The sequence below is a fragment of the Anarhichas minor genome, unplaced genomic scaffold (genome assembly GCF_050575085.1).
Source record: "Anarhichas minor isolate MPS153535 unplaced genomic scaffold, ASM5057508v1 ptg000009l, whole genome shotgun sequence".
NCBI lineage: Eukaryota > Metazoa > Chordata > Actinopteri > Perciformes > Anarhichadidae > Anarhichas > Anarhichas minor.
In genome coordinates, this window is record NW_027466455.1 from 1,801,424 (window position 1) to 1,821,087 (window position 19,664).

Consider the following 19,664-nt stretch of genomic DNA (forward strand, 5'->3'; position numbering starts at 1 on the left):
CTGGCCATTGACTCTTTTGAGTGTTACAACACCAGGGCCATTGGTGATTGATCTCTCCGCCCGCCTCCCACCCTTTCCTCTCCCTCGGCGATCGCCCTCCATCTCTTGCTGATTCACTCGCTCACTCTCTTCCCCTGCCTCTGCAAACATATTCACACGCTTTCCTTCCTTACTCCCTAAGTCCTTATTATCCCTTTTTCTTGTCTAATTCCTATTCTACTGTCCCCTCTTCCTCCATTCATCCTCTTCCTCCTTCTCTTCCTTCCTTCTTATCTCTTTAACTCCTGTCTGTAATGTCCAGCTTCCACTAACTCTCCACCCGTCGATCCTCCTCCTTCCTTCCTCTTCCCCCTCCCCAGTTTCTTCTCTCTCTCTCTCTCTTGTTCCCCCCTGGCTCATCCAGTCCTTCCTCCCTCCCCCTCAGGTGATATCAGGTCCTGGCCTGGATCCACACTGGGTGGGCGGGGTCTCCCAGCTGATCGTTAATGTAATTAACATCAGTAAAGACGGGTCCTGGGATACTGAAAACCTTTTGATTCGCTCAACTCTCTGTCTTTTCCTCCTTCCACCAGGCCTCTGCAGTGTTATGTTACAATACAAGCTTCATAATGTAAAGATAAAACACAGTTTGTTTACCTTCATGGCCAGAAAACCAGCTGCTTCCACCTTTGTGCAGGTTGACAAATAGAGAGCTGACGTCCTGTATCCCATCAGTCACCAGCTTCTGTGACCATTCAACACTTCCTGCGTTGACACTGAATGTTTGCACTGGACATCAATTATGAGGTGAAGATGTGTCCACTATGGGCATCATCTCTACTTGTACTGGTCCTGAGCTGCTGGGGCCCCATTAAGTCCAAAAACCCTCCACTGGCTTTGCATTGTGTACACCTTTTCTCATGCTTCAATACTACCTGGCCTCATGATTTGCTGCATGGTAATTTCATTTAACACATGATATAAAATAAAAATATTCCACACGTTAGCATACAACTCAAATGGTAAAGATGTTATGGCCCTTATGTCAGTGGATATAGTGCTTTAGTGATGCATACTCTTAAATGTTCAATTATAAAGCAGTCCACTCTTCCCTGGGGTTTACCATCCATACTCAAAGATACACGAGTATGTAGTGCAATCCTTGTTAAAATCATGTGACCACAAGACAGAAATATGAATATATATATATATATATATATATATATATATATATATATATATATAGCACTGACCAATGAAGCCATCTTGCAAGTAGGATGTTGGAAGACCGCAAACCTGTTTTGGACGTCCTGTCGGCACGGTCACGGTATGTTGTAGGGCCGGATCTTTTCTGTACTTCTGGAGCAGGACTCGTAAGTTCAGCTTTCTCTTCGGTGCTTCATACATTTTCTGTCCTCCTGTGTCTCTCTTCCATTCTCTTTTTGACACGAGCTCTCTCGTCCTTGTTTTCTGTCTGTGATCTAAAGCTGTGTTTTTTCTTCCTGTGGTTTGTTCTCTTCCGCTCTGATCCAGGTTAGACCTGTCTCCTTCTCTTTCAGTCATTGCTTTGCTTCTCCTCTCTCTTGGTCTCCACATCTGTCTGTTTGCCTTGTACAAACACAGCCTCCCCTACGGGTATCCTTCTTTCAGCTCTTTCTAAACTGTCGTCTTCCTGTCTTGATTTATGCCCACCGTCTTTGTCTCACCCTCTCTCCTTCTCATCCCATTTTCAATCTTGTTCTTTCTCCCCTTTCACCATCTTCCTCTCCGTATACACTCCCTCTCACTTCGGAGACAGCTGCTTTTGTTTCTGTCTCTCTGTGACTTAATTATTAGGCCATTCATTTAAGCTTTAAATCATTAAGCTTTAGTGCACAGACGGAAAAGTTCACTCGTTTGCTTTTCTAATTAATCCAACGTCTCACTCCCCCTGACCGATACGTGTGTGCCTGCTGTGTCACTTCTACTCTGAGTGTGTCTACTCGCGGACCAATGTCTGGTCCAGGTGTGGTCAGTTTCTCCAGATATCACCACATACTTGTGTATGTTTATAGTAACCAAAATAATAATTAAAAAAAACACATTGGGATGAAATGTTCCATACCAATGAACGTAATTCTGGCAATATCAGTATTGTTCTGTCAGTTGGTTGTATCCTGACAGTTATGTAATCGAAGTATTTTACACCATTGCTGTATTTAGGACTACATTGCTGTATTTAGGATTACATTGCTGTATTTAGGACTACATTGCTGTATTTAGGACTACATTGCTGTATTTAGGATTACATTGCTTTATTTTGGATTACATTGCTGTATTTAGGATTACATTGCTGTATTTAGGACTACATTGCTGTATTTAGGATTACATTGCTGTATTTAGGACTACATTGCTGTATTTAGGACTACATTGCTGTATTTAGGACTACATTTGCTGAAAGTAATTAAGCCTTTGGTCTCTCCTCATTGTAATCGCTTTACATGCATCATATTCATGTTTGTATCATGGCTTCAAAGTTGCCCATACTGTACAGACAACATGGATCAGAGCCACTAGTTTCACAATATGGTAATTGTGAGCCTTGAACATATATTCAGTATTCTTACAGCCAGAGCCCTGAGGTTGACATAAATTAAGACGAATATCCTTTCTGCGTTCCTCCATCTCGCAGCGCCGCCATTACAGCGGAGGAAAGTCGTAGTGACCCGGTGTCTGCTAACCGTGTTAACTGAGGAATCACAGCCGAACAATACGTGGTTGCTTGCAGTAACTAGATAACTAGGCGTAGATAATAAACACAGATGGGTATGTATTTAAAGTTGATTGAAGGCTTTTACGAATACTTCTAGTATTTCCAGAGTTTGTAAAAGGCAGCTCTCTTCTTCTTGTCTCTACAATTTATACTATAGCTGCTGTTTGTGTGGTGCCATTGATCTCTTTTCCAGAATACAGACTTTAATGTGTCAGAATTAGATTTTCACAGGTGTCAACTTGATCTTCCTTTACCAAGCACTTATTTTTATTCTCTACTTAAGCCAATTCCAAAGCCTCTTCTTCTCGGTCAGTCGCAGCGTTGTCAACCACGTGCACACCTTCTGTCATTTCATATTGAGAAAGAGAGAGAAGCAGTTTGTTTTGAAGGCGTCCCGCCCCTTTCTCTCTCCCCCTCCTATGAGGATGAGGCCACTGGCGGTTTGGAGATGATTGATGGGCCTTGTAAATATGGCCATTACCATGTAGGCTCTCCCTGCCTTTATACCCATTATTCACTGTCAACTGGGGCCACTGTGAGACCCTAATTTCATGCAATTTAGCTGTGCACTTAATGTGAATTGGGAAATATGAAAATATGAGAACACATACGGTGCCTTCTCATTGTTTTTTTTTAGCTTTAGAGAAGCAAAAAAAGGCTTTATTGTGGTATGAAAAGGATCTACATAGCATACTCCACTTGTTCTCATTTCAATACAGGATATGTTATTGCTTTTGTGGCATCCGTCAAGAGTTTGGATGCAATAAACGCTGGGAGATGAAATACTAGCGGTTGTAAAATCCATATGTCCGTGGATTAATAGCCTCAGGCCGCTCATGCTAGTGGTGAGAAAGACGATATTGGAGTCAGTGGGGAGTAACAAGCTTATTAACTCCGGAGAAAGCGAGAGGAGTGTTTCTAGGACCAGTGTGCAGAAGCATGGCATGTTAAGTAGCAGAAACCAAGCAGGAATGTGCCCACAGTGCTATATTTGATTAGAGGGAATTATACCGCAATGACCTTTGTCCATCGTCTGAGCAAGGAGCAGATAAAGCTCACAGTTGATTTTTAGTGCACAAGCGTTGTACAGTGGCAACAGTGCAGGCCCGGACTGGAAAGATCCCACTCCTTTACTGCACCAACGGCATGCAACTGTAAATTGCTGCCGCTCGGTTGCTCGGCCTCGAGGAGTAATTACTTGAAAAATTCAACTGTGCTTTGTTTCCATCTGTCAGGCAGCACAAAGGACAATCTGTCAGCCAGTTGACTGAGAGTTTGGTGTTACAATACGCCTGTTCAATTCTCCTCCATGGCCTACGAATGGACGAAAACAGCCTCAGCACCAGCGTTCAGTCTTCTCATGTAATGTGTAAAGTTTGTCCAAATGTTAATCTTTTGATTTTTAGTTTTAGTCTAGTTTGTTTGTCAGTGAAACTTTTTTAACTCGTGCAATTTAAAATTTGACTCACCTCAAAGCATTTTAACATACTCACTCCTTTAAAAAAGCAACAAGAAAGACTGAAAGTAACAGTAACATCACGCCCACACTAGCTCGTTATAACTTGTATAAATGCCTGCGTGTTATGGCAGTTTGTCCCAGCTGTTTTGATGGCGCTTCTTGTCTAATTGCTGGTGGATTGTAGAGGAATTCAGTCTATAAATTGGTTTCGTCCATGAACTGCTTATGCCAGAACATAACTGACAGAGACGGAGCATTATTAAATGTTACCGTTATTAACAGTGCAACAGGTCAAGCAGCCAAATCAACTTCTGAACATGGGATACTTTCAGGCTGTGGAGGACACCGTTGTACTAATCAGTGTGTGAGACCACAGATGCACGCAGGTCGTTGAACACAGGACAAGTCTGGTTTTGTTCTTGGAGAAACGGTCGTCAGTGACACACGCTACACTGGCCTGCTAGATTTGGAAGACTGAACACGGCAGTGGGCAGATCCACAGCTGTGGGAGTCCCTTCATGTTGGAACACGTGAAAGGTGAAGATAAAAAACATGTTGATTTTCAGTATGTCCAAAGGGAAACAAACCCTCTTACATTGATGCAGGGGCAACTTCAAGAAACCGAGTCTATGTCTGAAATCCATACTCCATACAAATATTATGCAGTAGCCTATTTACTGTAATACACTTGTTTTCAGTCTAATTATTAGGTCCATGTAACTAAATCTAATGAGGTCTAATGTAACATCCATGAAATTTGAAACATTGCCTGTAACAGTAGAACTAGTTGTACTTCTTTCTAACTTTCTTCTTCATAAAGTCCAGTACAGACAGGTAACTGCTATTAACTTTTTGTATCCAGTGTTACCTCCTCAACTATACCAGCAGCTCTGTTTGATGCGATTCATTTGGGGGTGCGGTGGTGCACGAAGCTGCCGATTCTCTCCGATGAAGTTTTTCCAGCTTTAACGCTGCCAAACGCTGAGACGGTTAGTGAACTACAATGGCCATAATTCATCAGTGATGTAGCACATCTGTTCTCCCCGGAGTCCGACCGCGTCGGTGCTGACACGGAGCGTTTAAGACGACGTCTCGGCAAACAGATGGAAGTATAATAATCAGCCATTGTCGCAGTGCCATCAGCCTCAAGTGGTTTGACAGACTTCAGCGCCTGGGAAAAATGTGAATTACCGTGTTTGCTAAATGAAACATCAATAACAAGTCATCAGTGTATCCCAGAGCTGCTGAAGTGAACTGACTACCTGTGGGAAACACAGAAAGGCAGAGTCTTCTTTCTTTCATCCATCTCGTCCTCGATGTCTCTATTTCATCACAATTTCCTCCTCATCATCCTCTGAACGACACGCCGCTCATTCAGAGTCTGCTGTTAACAGACGTTTTGTTGACACCACTGTTCTCTCCCGTCACCCTCCTCTGTCCACCCTCTTCTGTGCTGATTGGATCTGCATCTTTGGGATGAGACGGGGAAGAAGAGGGGGAGAGAAACGAGAGGTACTGCACAGCCAGATAAACCTGCTCGGGAGGCTCCGAATGACCCTGACCTCCACACCCATAACGGGCACACTACTTCCATGTCTGGTACTGAATGTTGGCACCGGTCATGGGTTGTGCCCTGCCGAATCGTCCAAATATGGAAGTAATTCTAGTGATACTGGGCTGCTGGACCCTAAATAGTGAGAGTACACTTGAGAGGAAAAGTAAGAAAGAGACGGATGGACAGAGGGAAGTAGACAAGAATATGTCCAATAATGTCTGTGTGTGAGATGACAGCCAGTCCTTGGCAGACCATCTTTGCTTCATCAGCCAAGCCAATTCTTTTGGAGGTGTCCAACACACACACACACACATTAAGTATTGGAGTGTGTGATGGGGGGGGGGGGGGGGATAACACTACTGCTGCCCAGTTGTCATCTGCCATGAAGCACCGGGCAGCCGGAGGGTTCAGGGTGACTTTAATGGTTGAAATTCTTCTGAAGTCAAATTAATCCTGCTCTTTATTAAGGTCACTCTTTAATTGGCATTGAATGTCTGTGGGATTGTGAGCACAAATCCTCATCATGCACGCAGACACACACACACACACACACACACACACACATCACGGTCTTGCGTTGCAGGATAGGATGCGCTCTGATAACAAATATCTTGTCTGTTGACTAATGCTGTGATATTCCCAGCATGCCTTCCAGTGTGAGGGTGTGATTGCAGTCACTACGAGCATGAATTTGTTTCAGCCTCGTGGTTTTAATGTCATTTCAGAGGCTTCTCCACTCTGCCAAGAAGACAACTGCAGGGGAGACTAGCAAAGCATTGTGGTGGTTTTGGAAAGTCAAATCCGTAGCTTTAATCCACAAATGTCAGAAGGAGCTTTCAAAAGCCTCCTTCAGTTAAACCCTATGCTGGATTCAGACTTGAACTGGACCAGCGCTTTAGCTTCCAGCCCCTTAACCCTGGATCAGAGACTTCCCTTCATCTAACCCCCCTGAAAGGGGTTTTGAATCCTACTGATTCAAAGGGCCCACCGCCTTATGAAAATATCATTTGTTCAGATCTCTGTTTCTTTGTGAAGGCTCTGCACATGCACCAGTAGTCCTGCATGTCCGAGCAGCGCGTCTCGGATCACGGCGTTGTTCTCAGACTGGGATGTGCGGAGGCGGAGTCCCGCTAAAGGTCAACCTCAGCCTCTTTCTGTGCGTTTGTTGCTCCGCTCTGTGGCAGATGTGTTGAACAGCACATGGTGTGTGGTCTGAGGCTTAATTTGGGATTAGCACTCGGGCTATTGCAGATTCCTACACTCGACGTTTGACCTGCTGTGCCTAGTCAGCCAGCGATGGATTTTTATCTTTTTAGTAGTTACAGCGACTCGATCTCGCTGCCGAGGCCAGAACCTCCAACGAACAGCTTCCAAACATGTCAGAACCAAAGGGGGGATTACACAGCAGCATTTCCTTGACTAATTCACAGACATCAAGGCTTAACTCAAATCCTAATGAGCTTCAATTCAACAACTTCTTGAGCTTTGCAGAAAGATCTGTTAGCTTTGGAGTAGAATATGTACTCAACAGTCCGTCACCTTCTATTAAAAGTGTAAAGAATCCCGTCAAATTGAGGAGATTAATATGTATGATGGAGAATGTTAAATGTTAATGTTATGCTTGCTGTTAAGGGGATTTAGTACAATAGAATATTAATACAAAATTCAGAGCCATATGGCATTGATTTAGTAAAATACATAATATAAGGCTTTCATTTAAAGGAGCACTCCAGCTGTGTAAGCCATTGAGGTCAATTTGCTGTTCATGGAAAAAGTACCACTGAGTATGTGAAAGCAGTACAATGTCCTCTGGAGGGGACTTCTGAGCGTCACATTGAAAAAGACAGGGAGGGGCTACTAAAGGTGTCAGTATGCTTCAATCAAAGACAACAAATGTGTTGAAACGTCTCACAGCTTCTGAAACTCCCTCACATTTTAATTCAAATACAAATAATCATTTCATATAATCAAAACAGAACGATACACTTTCTATAACTAAGTCTTTGAGGGGGCAAGTAAAAGACTTTACTCAAAGTAAATGACTGTATTTTACCCCGAATGATGGATAAAGACTAACATTACTCAGCAACAGGAAAATATTTCTAACATTATTATAAAATAAAAATGTTTTGAATTTTTTATTCTTATTTTCTTATTTTGTCTACATGTCTTCTAACTTTGCAAGTGCAATTCAGTCCCCTTTAAAGGCTAAATGTGGCTGCGGAATAATTATAGCACGTGTAAGTTTTCCATGTACTTCAGGGAAAATATATTTAAATTTAGGAGTGTAAAAGTTGGGGTGGATACTTTTTGCAGTGCATGTCTGTCTCTCTCTCTCTCTGTCTCACACCCCTGCTGTCAACCAAGGGCCAACTGCCAGCTGCCCCCGTACTTCTCTGTCCTCATCCATATTTGATGCATCTCATTAAAACTTGATCGTGGAAACACTTCAGCATTTTGACATTCCTTCTGATCCACTATTTAGTCTCCCTCAGCACTTCAGAAGGAAACAGCCCCCGTCGGCCCCCCCCCCCCCCCCCCCCCGTGCGGCCTGAGAAAAGAAAACAAGCACAACACAAAACACAAACACGAGGTTTGAGGAAGAAACACCTACTCATCTCTACAGCGATGCTTGGCTTGTTCACCGAGACAAATGGCAGCCTGATGCCTCCGAGTGCACTGAGTAAACGACGACAGTTGGTATTTGAGAGCCGGGTAAACAGACGATAGGAGACGGTTCATTAAACTTTCAGTATGACGGTTAAGTTGTTCTTGTTTGTTTCTTCAGCCTTTGCCATCTTACATGCAGGAAATGGAGCTCTAGATTACGGGGTGCTCGTGGGTTCATGTTTCTAGGTCCACTGATGATCACCTGCTCAGAGAAATAACTAACTTAAACTGGGGCCTGTTCACTTTCAACTATTCCTTTTTAAACTAGAAGAGCATTCGGAGATTCAGACATTTTAATTAGTGAAAAATATTGCCTGTAGCTTGAGCTTCAGCCTTCAAAAAGTCTAGTCTAGTGTGTTTGAAGTGCTCGCCCTAATGTGGAGCGGTGGGCAGCTGCTACAAGCATCCACACACACGTGCATGAGTGTAAACACACACACACACACACTGTACACACATAGTGCAGAAACATCGTGCTTGCCTCAATTGAACCCGTGAAAGATGCTTCTCTTTAGCAGAATCCCATTAATCCTGCTGAAAGCCACACACACACACACACACACATTCAAGCGCACACACTTCACTGTTTGACTATTTCACAGTGCAAATATCAAGACCTGCCACATGTTTAGTCAATGTGCATACTCAAAGGTAAGGGTGCACATTAATAAAGGTGCACTGACAGGTGTGTGTGTGTGTGTGTGTGTGTGTGTGTGTGAGATCCCAGGTTGCTAACGTGTGTTTAACCCTGTGCTTGCTCTGCAGAGCCCCAGCTGAAGGGCATCGTCACACGGCTTTACTGCAGACACGGTTTCTACCTCCAGATGCTGCCGGATGGCACCATGGAAGGCACAAAGGACGAAAGCAGCTCCTTCTGTAAGTGAACGATCAGACGGACAGAGATCAGACGGCTAGTTAGATAAAGGATTGTGTTTCACAGGTCTGTCATGTATACCACCTGCCTCCACGTTAAAGGACATTTAGTCGTATACCTCAACACCTGGACAGAATGCAGCATAACACTGCCACGCTTTCTGGTTTTATAATGATGGCATACTACCTGAATCTGTTTTTCTCCCTCCCCACAATCTCACGTTCACTGTTTTGGGGCGACTATATGCACTCAGCTTGTAACTGCAGTATTTTAAATTCACTTAATGTTAGCAGAGAATCCTCTGAGGATCTGAATCAAGACTTAAAGCTCTACCCATTAGTACAAAAACCTGCTGTGGTCTTCAGATGTACACACACACACACACACACAACAACCATGTGAACACACACTTCACTCTGCGAGGGGGGTCTTCACCCCCCATTACTGACCAAACGCATCAGATCTCCTGGACTCCCTCCAACCCTCCCAAAGAGATCAATACTGTATCAAAGGATATCCCTGATGTGGCAACACAGCATTTTTTCTTTTTCTGTCAAAACACCAGTTTGGATAAAAAAAACATGAAGCTTGCACAATTTTGGATTTATAATCTACAGAGAGGAGCAAAAAGAAATAAAATTACACTTTAGACGTTTCCTCTGTAAAGTTTATATTTCAGCGCGCCGTTGAGATGTCAGAATAGTTGTGACAGCGGTGTTACCAGGTGTGAATAACCTGGATTTAACCTGGAGACATTTGTCCCTGTGAGACAATTATGTTTTATGTGACTTACACATTGCTCGGATTGTGTCTCCTGATTGGAACCTTGCAGTTGTGTTTGTACAAAGTTCTCATTTAGATTCAAACGAGCAAAACATTTTCAAGACGGCTCTCTAACAATCCCTTGAGAAAGAGTATTATCTTGTGAGAGAGAGAGTCCTCAAACAGCTGTTAGTTTGAATTAGGCCCACGACACAGTAACTGATTAGACCTGCTCTCACTTCTCCCTCTTATGTAACAGCGCACCTACACGGAGGCAAACATTGCTGCACTGTGAACTCTAAACCGTCTCATGTCCAATCTGAAATATTCATCCCATAATACCGGAGGGCACATCCAAAGGCGGACGTGGAGACCGCCGTTGCGTAACAGCGCTCCCCGGTGTGTCGGGATAGTTACCATCAGTCAGTGGAGGTCACCCCGCAAAGTGTCTGCGTGGCTTTGACTTCTGCTTCTAACAACTATAAATCCATCAGTCCCAGGATCTGGTTTAATGCCGTCCTGGGCTCTTTGCGTTATCAAGGGGGACAGGGTCGGGGGGCTGTTTGACAGGCAAATCTCGTAAAACTCTTTATCGCACGTTGTATCCAAGTGCGCTTTATTTTATGCAATCACGCAGGAATCGCTGCGTGATTGACATCATTGTAACTGAGTATCAATCAGCAGCACAATCTTCTCCCTGACTGCGTAGAATATTGAAAGGGCAGAAACAGCTGTGTGAGCGTGTACTGTAACACACTCACTGTCGGGCTTATCTTCAGCAGTCTCCCTGGCAGCAGTGAAATGCAAACTGGCCTGGGACCAGATCGCTTTCAATTTCAGTGCATTTCCATTTCCTCTCCTTTCTTTTTTGTGCTTTTTTACAGCCAATAGCAAACATGTTGTGTGAGCTTCACTGACCACTTCCCCCTCTGTTTATTGCATGCATTCTGACCCCACTGCTGGGTGTGAATTTGATTAAATACATTAAGGAAAGTGCACCTTGTAAGCAAGATGTCAGCTTACATGCAGGTCTGAAGACTAGATGGAACACTGAATCCCTTTGTCAAGACAAATTTAAGGTAATAAAACAAGCCCTTATGTCATGTCAGTTAATATCCTGCTTTTATGGTATTCCCATATGCATTTATGATTAATCACATGACCATAAAGTACCACACAGTAAACTCTGGGCTTTTCCAGACCCTTGACATCTGGGACAGTTGGCAATTATCCAGTTGGTAATCCAGCCTTTCACCATGGTTTATTTTTCATCCCCTGTTCAATGACATGTTTAGTTTCATATGATTAGTCTTAAAGGTTTTGATGTGATTGGTATGATAACATCGTACTCACAAGACCAATTGTAAACCAGTCTATCCGGGTCATCTAAACCTTTTTTATTTAGAAGTAAAGCTGAATGTGCACTGCTGCAGCATCCGCTCGCGTGCACAGTGTTTACATTCTGTGGTAGCTCACAGAATCCCAGACGGCTGCTTTTATTTGTCTACCTCACGCAAACTATTGACGGGAAGCTGACACTGGGTCAGTGGACGCTGGATGCATTTTTGAAACAAAATAAGATCCTGAAGCATGCGACCTTAATGCAACGTGTAACCTTCCACACCCCTTCGTCTCCTCAGAATATATGTGTGTGTGCAGACATCACTGCGGTGTTCGCAGAGAAGACCAAAAAAAAAAGGCCAAATCAGCAGTAAAATGGGATAAATAATTAACAGTGTGATTCATATCTGAGGCCCTCGCCCTGATGGAGTTCATGGCTCAATGTGCGGTACTGATCTGAACGAAAAGTGGTGCAACTCAACTTGCGAATACAAAAAATCTCCAAAGTACAGTTGACCTTTTAAAGACTTCGTGCTGGAATCGCAGCCCTCTCCCCCCCCCCCCCTTTCCCCTTTGACCCTGACTGCTCCTGTGACCCGCTGTAGTGACACCAAACGACCGAGCTGCAGGTACATGGTCACACAGGAGGACTTGATACCCCTCTGACCGCCTCTCGTCACCTCCCTTTCTGGGCTACCCGGCATCACAGCAGCTGCCTTCACCTCCGGAGAGGTTGGTGTAGAGACAAAAGTTACAAAGAAGCCCGGAGGGGATGGAGCAGAACAAGAAGTGACGAGTGTTTTTTTGAACTACCTTGCAATACTTCAAAAAAACAACAACTAAGATCCCTTAGGGCTTCCATAACTAGGCGATATAGGAAGTTGTCCCAAAGCTGAAAGCGATTGTATATTAAAGCAAAAACCGACAAAAGGGAAGGAAACGGAGAATAAGAGGATCAGAGCGGAGAAGCAGAAAGAGGGCACGCTGGAATACGTCAGAGAAAACTGAGCCAGCAAGACAAGACGGGCGGGCAGAGGAAGAGAGAGGACGTGAGAGGGAGGGGAGGAATTAGAGGATGACAGAGAGAAAAGGGAGAGAGAAAGAGAGGGGGGGGGGGGGGGGGGAGCAGTAGGAGCAGCTGGCACACAGCTGATGGCTCCTCAATCACTGTGTCTCCCCCCTCTGGTGGGAGGTCAGAGGAGCTGCCACCCCCTCCTCCCGCCCTGCTCCTCTCTCCTTCTCTGCTCTTGGCTCCTCCAAGCTGTTATGTAATGAAGCTGGAAGAGGGAGGAAAGCAGGGAGACGAGGAGTTGAGATTTATATCTATGTATCTATGTATTGGGGCATTAAAGGACTATACTACGTTTGCCCGTTTCAGCACTTAATTTATCCTAAGTACTGTGAAGACTTTTTTTCTTAACACCTAAGCAGCCTTTGGTTTTAAATCATTCCAGTCCATAGTGAAATGCAGCTTTTGAAGACCTAAAAGTAATGGATTCCTCAGTGCGTGCTATATTGACTGAATGTCAGAGTCAGCCAAAACATTGTAAAATGTTTCCTCGTCCATAACATTCTCTGCTCTCATACTTTACATTACATTACATTACAGTCATTTAGCGACTTACAATTCAGATTCTATCACATTCATCCACAGCAACGGGAGCAATTTTGGGGTTAAGTGTCTCAAGGACACGTCGACATGTGGAGCCGGGGATCGAACCGTCGATCCTCTGATTGAAGGACGGCCCTGCTCTCCACTTAGCCACAGTGGCTGGGATGCCCTGTTTGCTGTTGGACATGTAGTCGGGTAGAAACTCTGCACATTGTGTCAGTAAGTTACTTTCATCATTGGAGAATATGGTTAGTGAGGTCCACAAATAAAAGCATGCTTAAAAATACCCAAAATACAGCAATAGGCATTGGAAAATGTTCTGAAAAATGTTGCTTATTTTAAAATTGAATTTCATATTTCAAAAGAATGACAACATAGGGAAATCTGAAAAACAAAAAACTGCTTATCCTGTTATATATTTCCATTTGGCCCCTTTGGAGGTTGGGAATCACAGCATTAAAGCCACTGAAAACTTGGTTTAAAATCTGAAGTTTTTCTCTATAACATTAAATATTTATGACTAAATAAACAACAATGAAAGTTGAAGTTAGGAAAAAATGTCCTTATTTAATATTTATTTTGAGTTTTGAGTGACTGACCTTCATAAGCAGACAACCACATTATGTGATTCAAATGTAGCTAAACTCCAGATGCGTGCGATAGGGCCAAATATTAGCTTAATCAAACACACTACAGATGTAGTGACAACAGCAACAAAGGTGAGTCAAGGACAGAGCAGCGGTTTGGAGGGTTCAGGCTCTAAACACATAGATTAAGAAACACAGGGAAGGAAACAGATTCCAAAGGTGCTGAAGGAAGATTAAAAAATACACAAAAGAAAAGCCCCGAGAGAATAAAGGCACCGAGCGAGCGATGAGGGATGGAGCTGCTGGTGTGATTGTCACTGGATTTGGTCTCTTTCTGAATTGTGTTATTTGTAGAGGAAGAGAGAGAGAGAAACCCAGAATGAGACAGCAAGACGGACAGTTTGACAGAGGAGAAGAAAGGGAGGGAAGAGGCGACAGAGAGGGATGAAAGCTAGTGACTCTCGCTGTGTACATTTGAAGGCCATAAGGAAAAGACTGATTTATCCTCTGTAATTACAATCTCCCACTGTCGGAGGGAAATATAACTTATCTCCTTCTCCGCTCTGGAACAATTCTGCTCTCTCTGTCCGTCTGACTTTCCCCAGTGCTCGATAACGCTCCCTCACAGAGGGCAGAGAGGAGAACAGATTCAAAGACTCCAAAGGCCAGATGAGGGGAAACTTCGCTCTGTGCATTCAAGGAGGAAGAAATGTGAACATCGAAAGCAACCGCTCTCTCAGCCAGATAATGGGGACGGGGGACGGTAAGAGTACCAGAGCCGGCTGGTGAGGATGAGAGGGAGCAGCATGAAGAATACCAAACGGGTGGAGACGCGAGGATGGAGGAGGCAGAGACGAGAAAAGGATGCAGGGTAAAATAGGACAAAGATGAATGGACACTGATGGAGAAGTATCGGCTTCACAGGGCGGGCAGAACGACAGCAGGCGACGAGGGAATTGAAAGGGAACAAATAAGGAAGAAAAATGTAGGAAAAAAACCAGAGTGAGATAAGACAAAGGTTGTTAATTCATGACAAGGGGGGGGGGGGTTAAAAGACAGAAAGCTCCGAGAAAAGAGAGGAGTAGAGGAGACAGATGGACCTAGAGGAAGACAGATAAAGGCTCAGAGGAATCGGCTCTGGAGAGGGAAGCCTGGGGGAGAAGGTGGAAGTTAAATTACAGGAGAGAGAAAGTAGTTGTCTTGTCATCAGAGTCATCGACCACGAGGGAAATCAGGCGTGAAGCTCTTCTACAAGTCGTTTAATCTACTATTGAGTCTCGCGCTCATTTTTTACAACACAAACGACAGTGTGTGAACGGAGAGTGGCTGTTTTATTTGTTGCCAATGCAGAGCAACTCTTTTGTGTTCTGACTGATCCCAGCGCAGTAGTCCGTCCTGTTTCAAGATGTAGATGTTCATTTATATTAAGGGACTGTGATGGGATCAGGGTGATGTAGGTATGAACCATGGATATCTTATATTACCTTTGCAAGCCATGGTTTTTAATATTTTGGATGCTAATTATTTATAGAACATATAGATTAATTAACCATGACGATGGGGGAAAAGGGACAACAAGTCCTCTTTCATTTATATTCATAGACATATATTACATCTTGATAGCCTTTCAATACAGATCATCTTGACATGAGCTTTGTCCCCATTCCATACTACACACTCACAATATAAGCATTCTCAAACTCAAAGTGTGCATACTAAATGGCCTTTGACTTTAAGCTTAAATGGTAGTGGAGGTCAAAGGTTTGATTGACGTTAGTTGGCGGCCATATTGCATTATTTCCCGTTGGTAATGTATGGTCACATAAAATATGTTCTCACTCCCAACTCGTCACATACGGACGCTTGGTCAGGACCCCTGGGAGTCACTTTTCAAACACACTGGGTACGTTTGACGTAATGTTTCATCATGCAGGTAGTCTGGTAGACTGATAGACTGATATGTTACTAATTGGTTAGATTTAGGAAAATCAAACCAATAAATGGGTATGTTTGGTTTAGTTTGAGTTGCTTGTTTGAACTGCGGGTAACAATACGGTGAGGAGGAGGAGGAGGCTACTGATTCCATGATCGACAGCGATCATTCACTTGGTTCAACTTGAGGAGTCTGTGTCGGCTGATGCACTGACCACCCAGTTTACAGGACACTTTCACAAGACACCGAGTCCAATAACTTCATGTTATTTAGCTTATTCGGAGAGCGAAAGACAATTCACCATCACACCACAACGCTTTCGTCCATGTCAGCTCCGTTCCAACAGGAAAGAGAATAAAGGGAACGACTGGTGCCTGTCCAGAAGTGAAACTCTGTGTGGCTTCTCACAGATGACTGTAATCCTCTTCTCATTCCAGCAGAGACCAACTGGGCTCCACACTACAGCCCTGCAGAGCGGCAGCCCAGTGTGCAGGCCTGCAGATGCCCTCTGCACAGCTTAGCTCTGTGTCCTGCTATTGCTTCTCCCCCTCCCCCGTCCTCCCTCTCTCTCGCTCTCACCCCATCTCCACTTTCTCCTTGTTTATTTATTGTGTTGATGATCTCAAGCCTCAAATTGACTCGTGGGATTGATTTGGCAACACCCTCCCCCCTCCCCTTCATTTCCCTCCTCTCCCTCTCCCTCCCTCTGTCTCTCCCTCAAAGGACTTTTGATTAATCCAGCGACCTCCTCTGTGAGTTGCAGAGGAAAAAGAGCGAGTCCAAACTGAAGGACGGAGAGAGAAGGATGAGGGGAAACGGGATCAAAAGAGTGTAGGGCTGTACCGAAAGGGGCCAAAGCTTCCAAGCCTCATTCATAACGTCGACATTGGAATTCAAAATCAACATTCGAATGATGCGGGACTTTCGCTGTTTGTATTTTTACGGGTGATGACGTCTGAAAATATGACAACAGACATTTAAAACATCATCGAAAACCTCAGGACACATTCTGAATGTTACCGAGCTAATAAAGCTAACATTAGTTTCATGGCTTGGTTGAAAGCTGGCTTTTTAATGTTTCCAGCGGACCAGTATGAAAACAAGAACCCTGCGTGTGCGTCTCGGTGTGCAGCAGGTTACGTCGGGTCACCAGCACCACAGCAAGGCTGCTGTAAGAGAGCGAGGGAACAAGAGTGAAGGGAAAGGAGGAGGGAGTCGATGTGTTCACGCCCCGCTCTATTTGTCATCCCGGCCGTGGTCTTTGGTGACACCTTGTTCATTTGCGAAAGCGACTGTTTCAGATGCAGGGATCGATCGAGCAAATAGAAGCAGGGCCCTGAAGATAGAGAGGGGGGCTGGGGGGGCACACATCACCATCTCCACTGTGTTTTGTGTCATTTATACTGCAGTGGTGGCCAGCGAACATCATCCCTGTTTCATGTGTTGAATAAAATAAATTCAACTTTCACTTCTAGACGGTTAACATTAAATTGAAGAACTTTCTTCCCTCTTAGCCCACACATTGCATTAATATAATCCAAGATTGTAAGTATTCCTCAAATACAATGCATGCTTTTTTGAAATAAAGTTTGGTTAAATACTTCACTTCAACACTCAATAGTTCTCAGGTTCTGTCATCATGGCCAGCATTGACTTTCTATCTCGATCTGATAACTTAACTTCCATCCATTATGTTGGCAGAGTTTTTGATTTGAAATTGATTTGTTTAATAGCAGCTCATGGCTCCACGAATCTAAAACATGCTCCTGAGACTTCATTTGTCATCTGTAAAAAAGAGATTCATCATTTTGACAACCCCGCTGTCACTTTAATGCATTCTTGTAATTTGTCATAAGAAAAAAAAAAAAGCATATTAAGCTGCAAACTGCATCACAGTGATGCTGGTTCGGGTATTTCTGACCAGAATTATATTAAAAGCTGATGCAAAGACAGCTTTGTCTGCTAGTGCCTTTAAAAAGTTATGGTAGCCAATTATTTATGATTTTATTATGTTGGAAGTTTGCAAACTTGTGTGTGGAGCTTTCAAACGTACTTCAGGGTCTTCATTGGCAGAGTTTTGTCATGCTCAACCTAGAATATCAAAACTATTGATTTCAAGGTCAAGAATTATTAATACTTTCAAGCTTTTAACCCAACATGTAAAAGGAATAGATGGACATTTCTGGTAACACCATTTCTTGCCGAGCATAATATGCAAAGATTGATGGCGCCCTCGTTTATTTAGCTGTCAATAAGTTAAGCTTAGCATAAACAAGTCAAGTCCTGGAGTCGGTAAAAACAAGTCACCAGAGAAAGGTTTTTACAGCAGATTTAGTCCCAAATAATTTCTTGGCTATAACTAATAAAGATGTTTCCCACAATGTTGAAATATTCCTTTAAATAGTTCAATTGTTGCTGTTCTTCTCCAGCTGTGCTCTGTGAGAGTCTTTCTCATCGCAGATCTAATCCCAGCGCCTCAGGGACTTTAATTGTGGCGCTAGCGTTTGGTCATCATGACAGTGTGACCGCAGAGCAGCTGGTGTTTTGTCAGTATCACTCAACTCCCCGTGTCACATCTTATAAAGCACTTCTGGATGGCACACACTCCAGAGGGCTGAGAGGGATGCGCGTGCACACACACACACACACACACACACACACCGGCGAGCACAGAAGCGTATTTGTACTCACGCGCATGGACGGAGGAGCACCGAACAAATGACATGCAGGCAAACCCGACTTCAGACAACAGATTCAAACACAGTGCGTGTGTGTGCCGCTCCAGTGGCTGAGTTGAAGTTAGTTTATATGGAGAGCTATGCACATAAGAAATCCAAGGTTCCATAGGAAGGGGCTTCAGCAAACTGCTGTTCACTGTGTCGGGACAGAGGGAAATGAATTCTAAGCAGGCTCAGGCGATGTCACTTTCTAATGTACTGAATTGTTAAAGCTCTCTGCTAAGCCGTGCTCTCTCTATCTGCCTCTCTCTCCAACGAGGGACTTCTCCGTACAGTCTCTCCCAGCTTTTGCCTGACCTCCAGTGTACCAGCAACCAGACTTTATACCTCCTAAATCTCCCTCCCCCTAATCCTTCCCTGCCTCGCCCTCCCTCCTTTTCACACGCACTTTCCATTCCCGCCTCTGACAGATATACTGTACAACAGGGAGGATGGAAACGGGAGACAGATGGAAAGCAATTGTCTTTTTATGCCAACGAGGAAGCACTTAGGAGAGAGAATGATCGCTCTAACACCAGTCCTCCCTTTCTGTTTTGTGTTTTTCTTTCCAGTGCAGTTCAACTTGATTCCTGTGGGGCTCAGGATAGTGGCCATCCAGAGCACCAAGACTGGGCTTTACGTTGCCATGAACAGCGAGGGCTACCTCTACACGTCGGTACGGTCAGCGCACTCAGTACAGTAAGGCTGTGAGCCTTTAAAGACTTCCATTGTGATGTGTGGTGACTAGCTCACAGCAGGAGGGAGGATGAAGCCGATATTCTCCATCGTGCGAAGTGTGAGGCCGCTGGGCTAATGCTTCACAATACAAACCACATCACCATTAATACATAGCACACTCTCCCCAGGCTGCATTCACAATACATGTGCAGTGTGTTGTGAGAATTCAAATGAAGCTGTTTAGAAACACCATTAGCTTATTAGCATCCAGATTGTAATCTATTTGGGTTTGTAAAAAAAGTAACATGACTTACAAATGTTGCGTTTTCTCTGCAGTTGTACAGCGCGGCTCTGGTTTTTAATGGTTTGTCAAACTAAACACATTATGTTGGTTTCATAGGTACTTATACATCAGATATCATAATAGCAGCGTATGCAGGTTATGCTGGCTATCACTGGGGACAGTATGAGAGTCCATATACGGTATATATTGTGGAATTCATGTCTCCGTGTACATATTATTCTATTATGTATATGTTTAACTTAACTCAAGGTCCACTTACTATTTTTTTTCTCAAGCTTTCAACCTCATCTGACCGTCTTCCTGTTCTTCTTCCTCTTTTTTTTGTCAATCTACGTTTTTAATTATCAAAATATTTTTTTATTGTAATACTGAGTGAACACTCTAATTTTATTTTGTTAATTGCACCAGGTCATTTTCATTGTCCCCTTACTATAGTATAAA

The 19,664-nt window shown here is 43.8% G+C and overlaps 1 protein-coding gene across 1 annotated transcript in view; it reads left to right on the forward strand.

The window, feature by feature from the left end:
* fgf11a (fibroblast growth factor 11a) overlaps nucleotides 1–19,664 on the forward strand; it is a 64,310-nt gene that overhangs the window by 24,836 nt on the left and 19,810 nt on the right. The window contains exons 2-3 of the mRNA XM_076086824.1: nucleotides 9,181–9,291; nucleotides 18,814–18,917. Of these exons, the coding sequence (XP_075942939.1) occupies nucleotides 9,181–9,291; nucleotides 18,814–18,917 (215 nt within the window). The remainder of the gene's footprint in view (nucleotides 1–9,180; nucleotides 9,292–18,813; nucleotides 18,918–19,664) is intronic.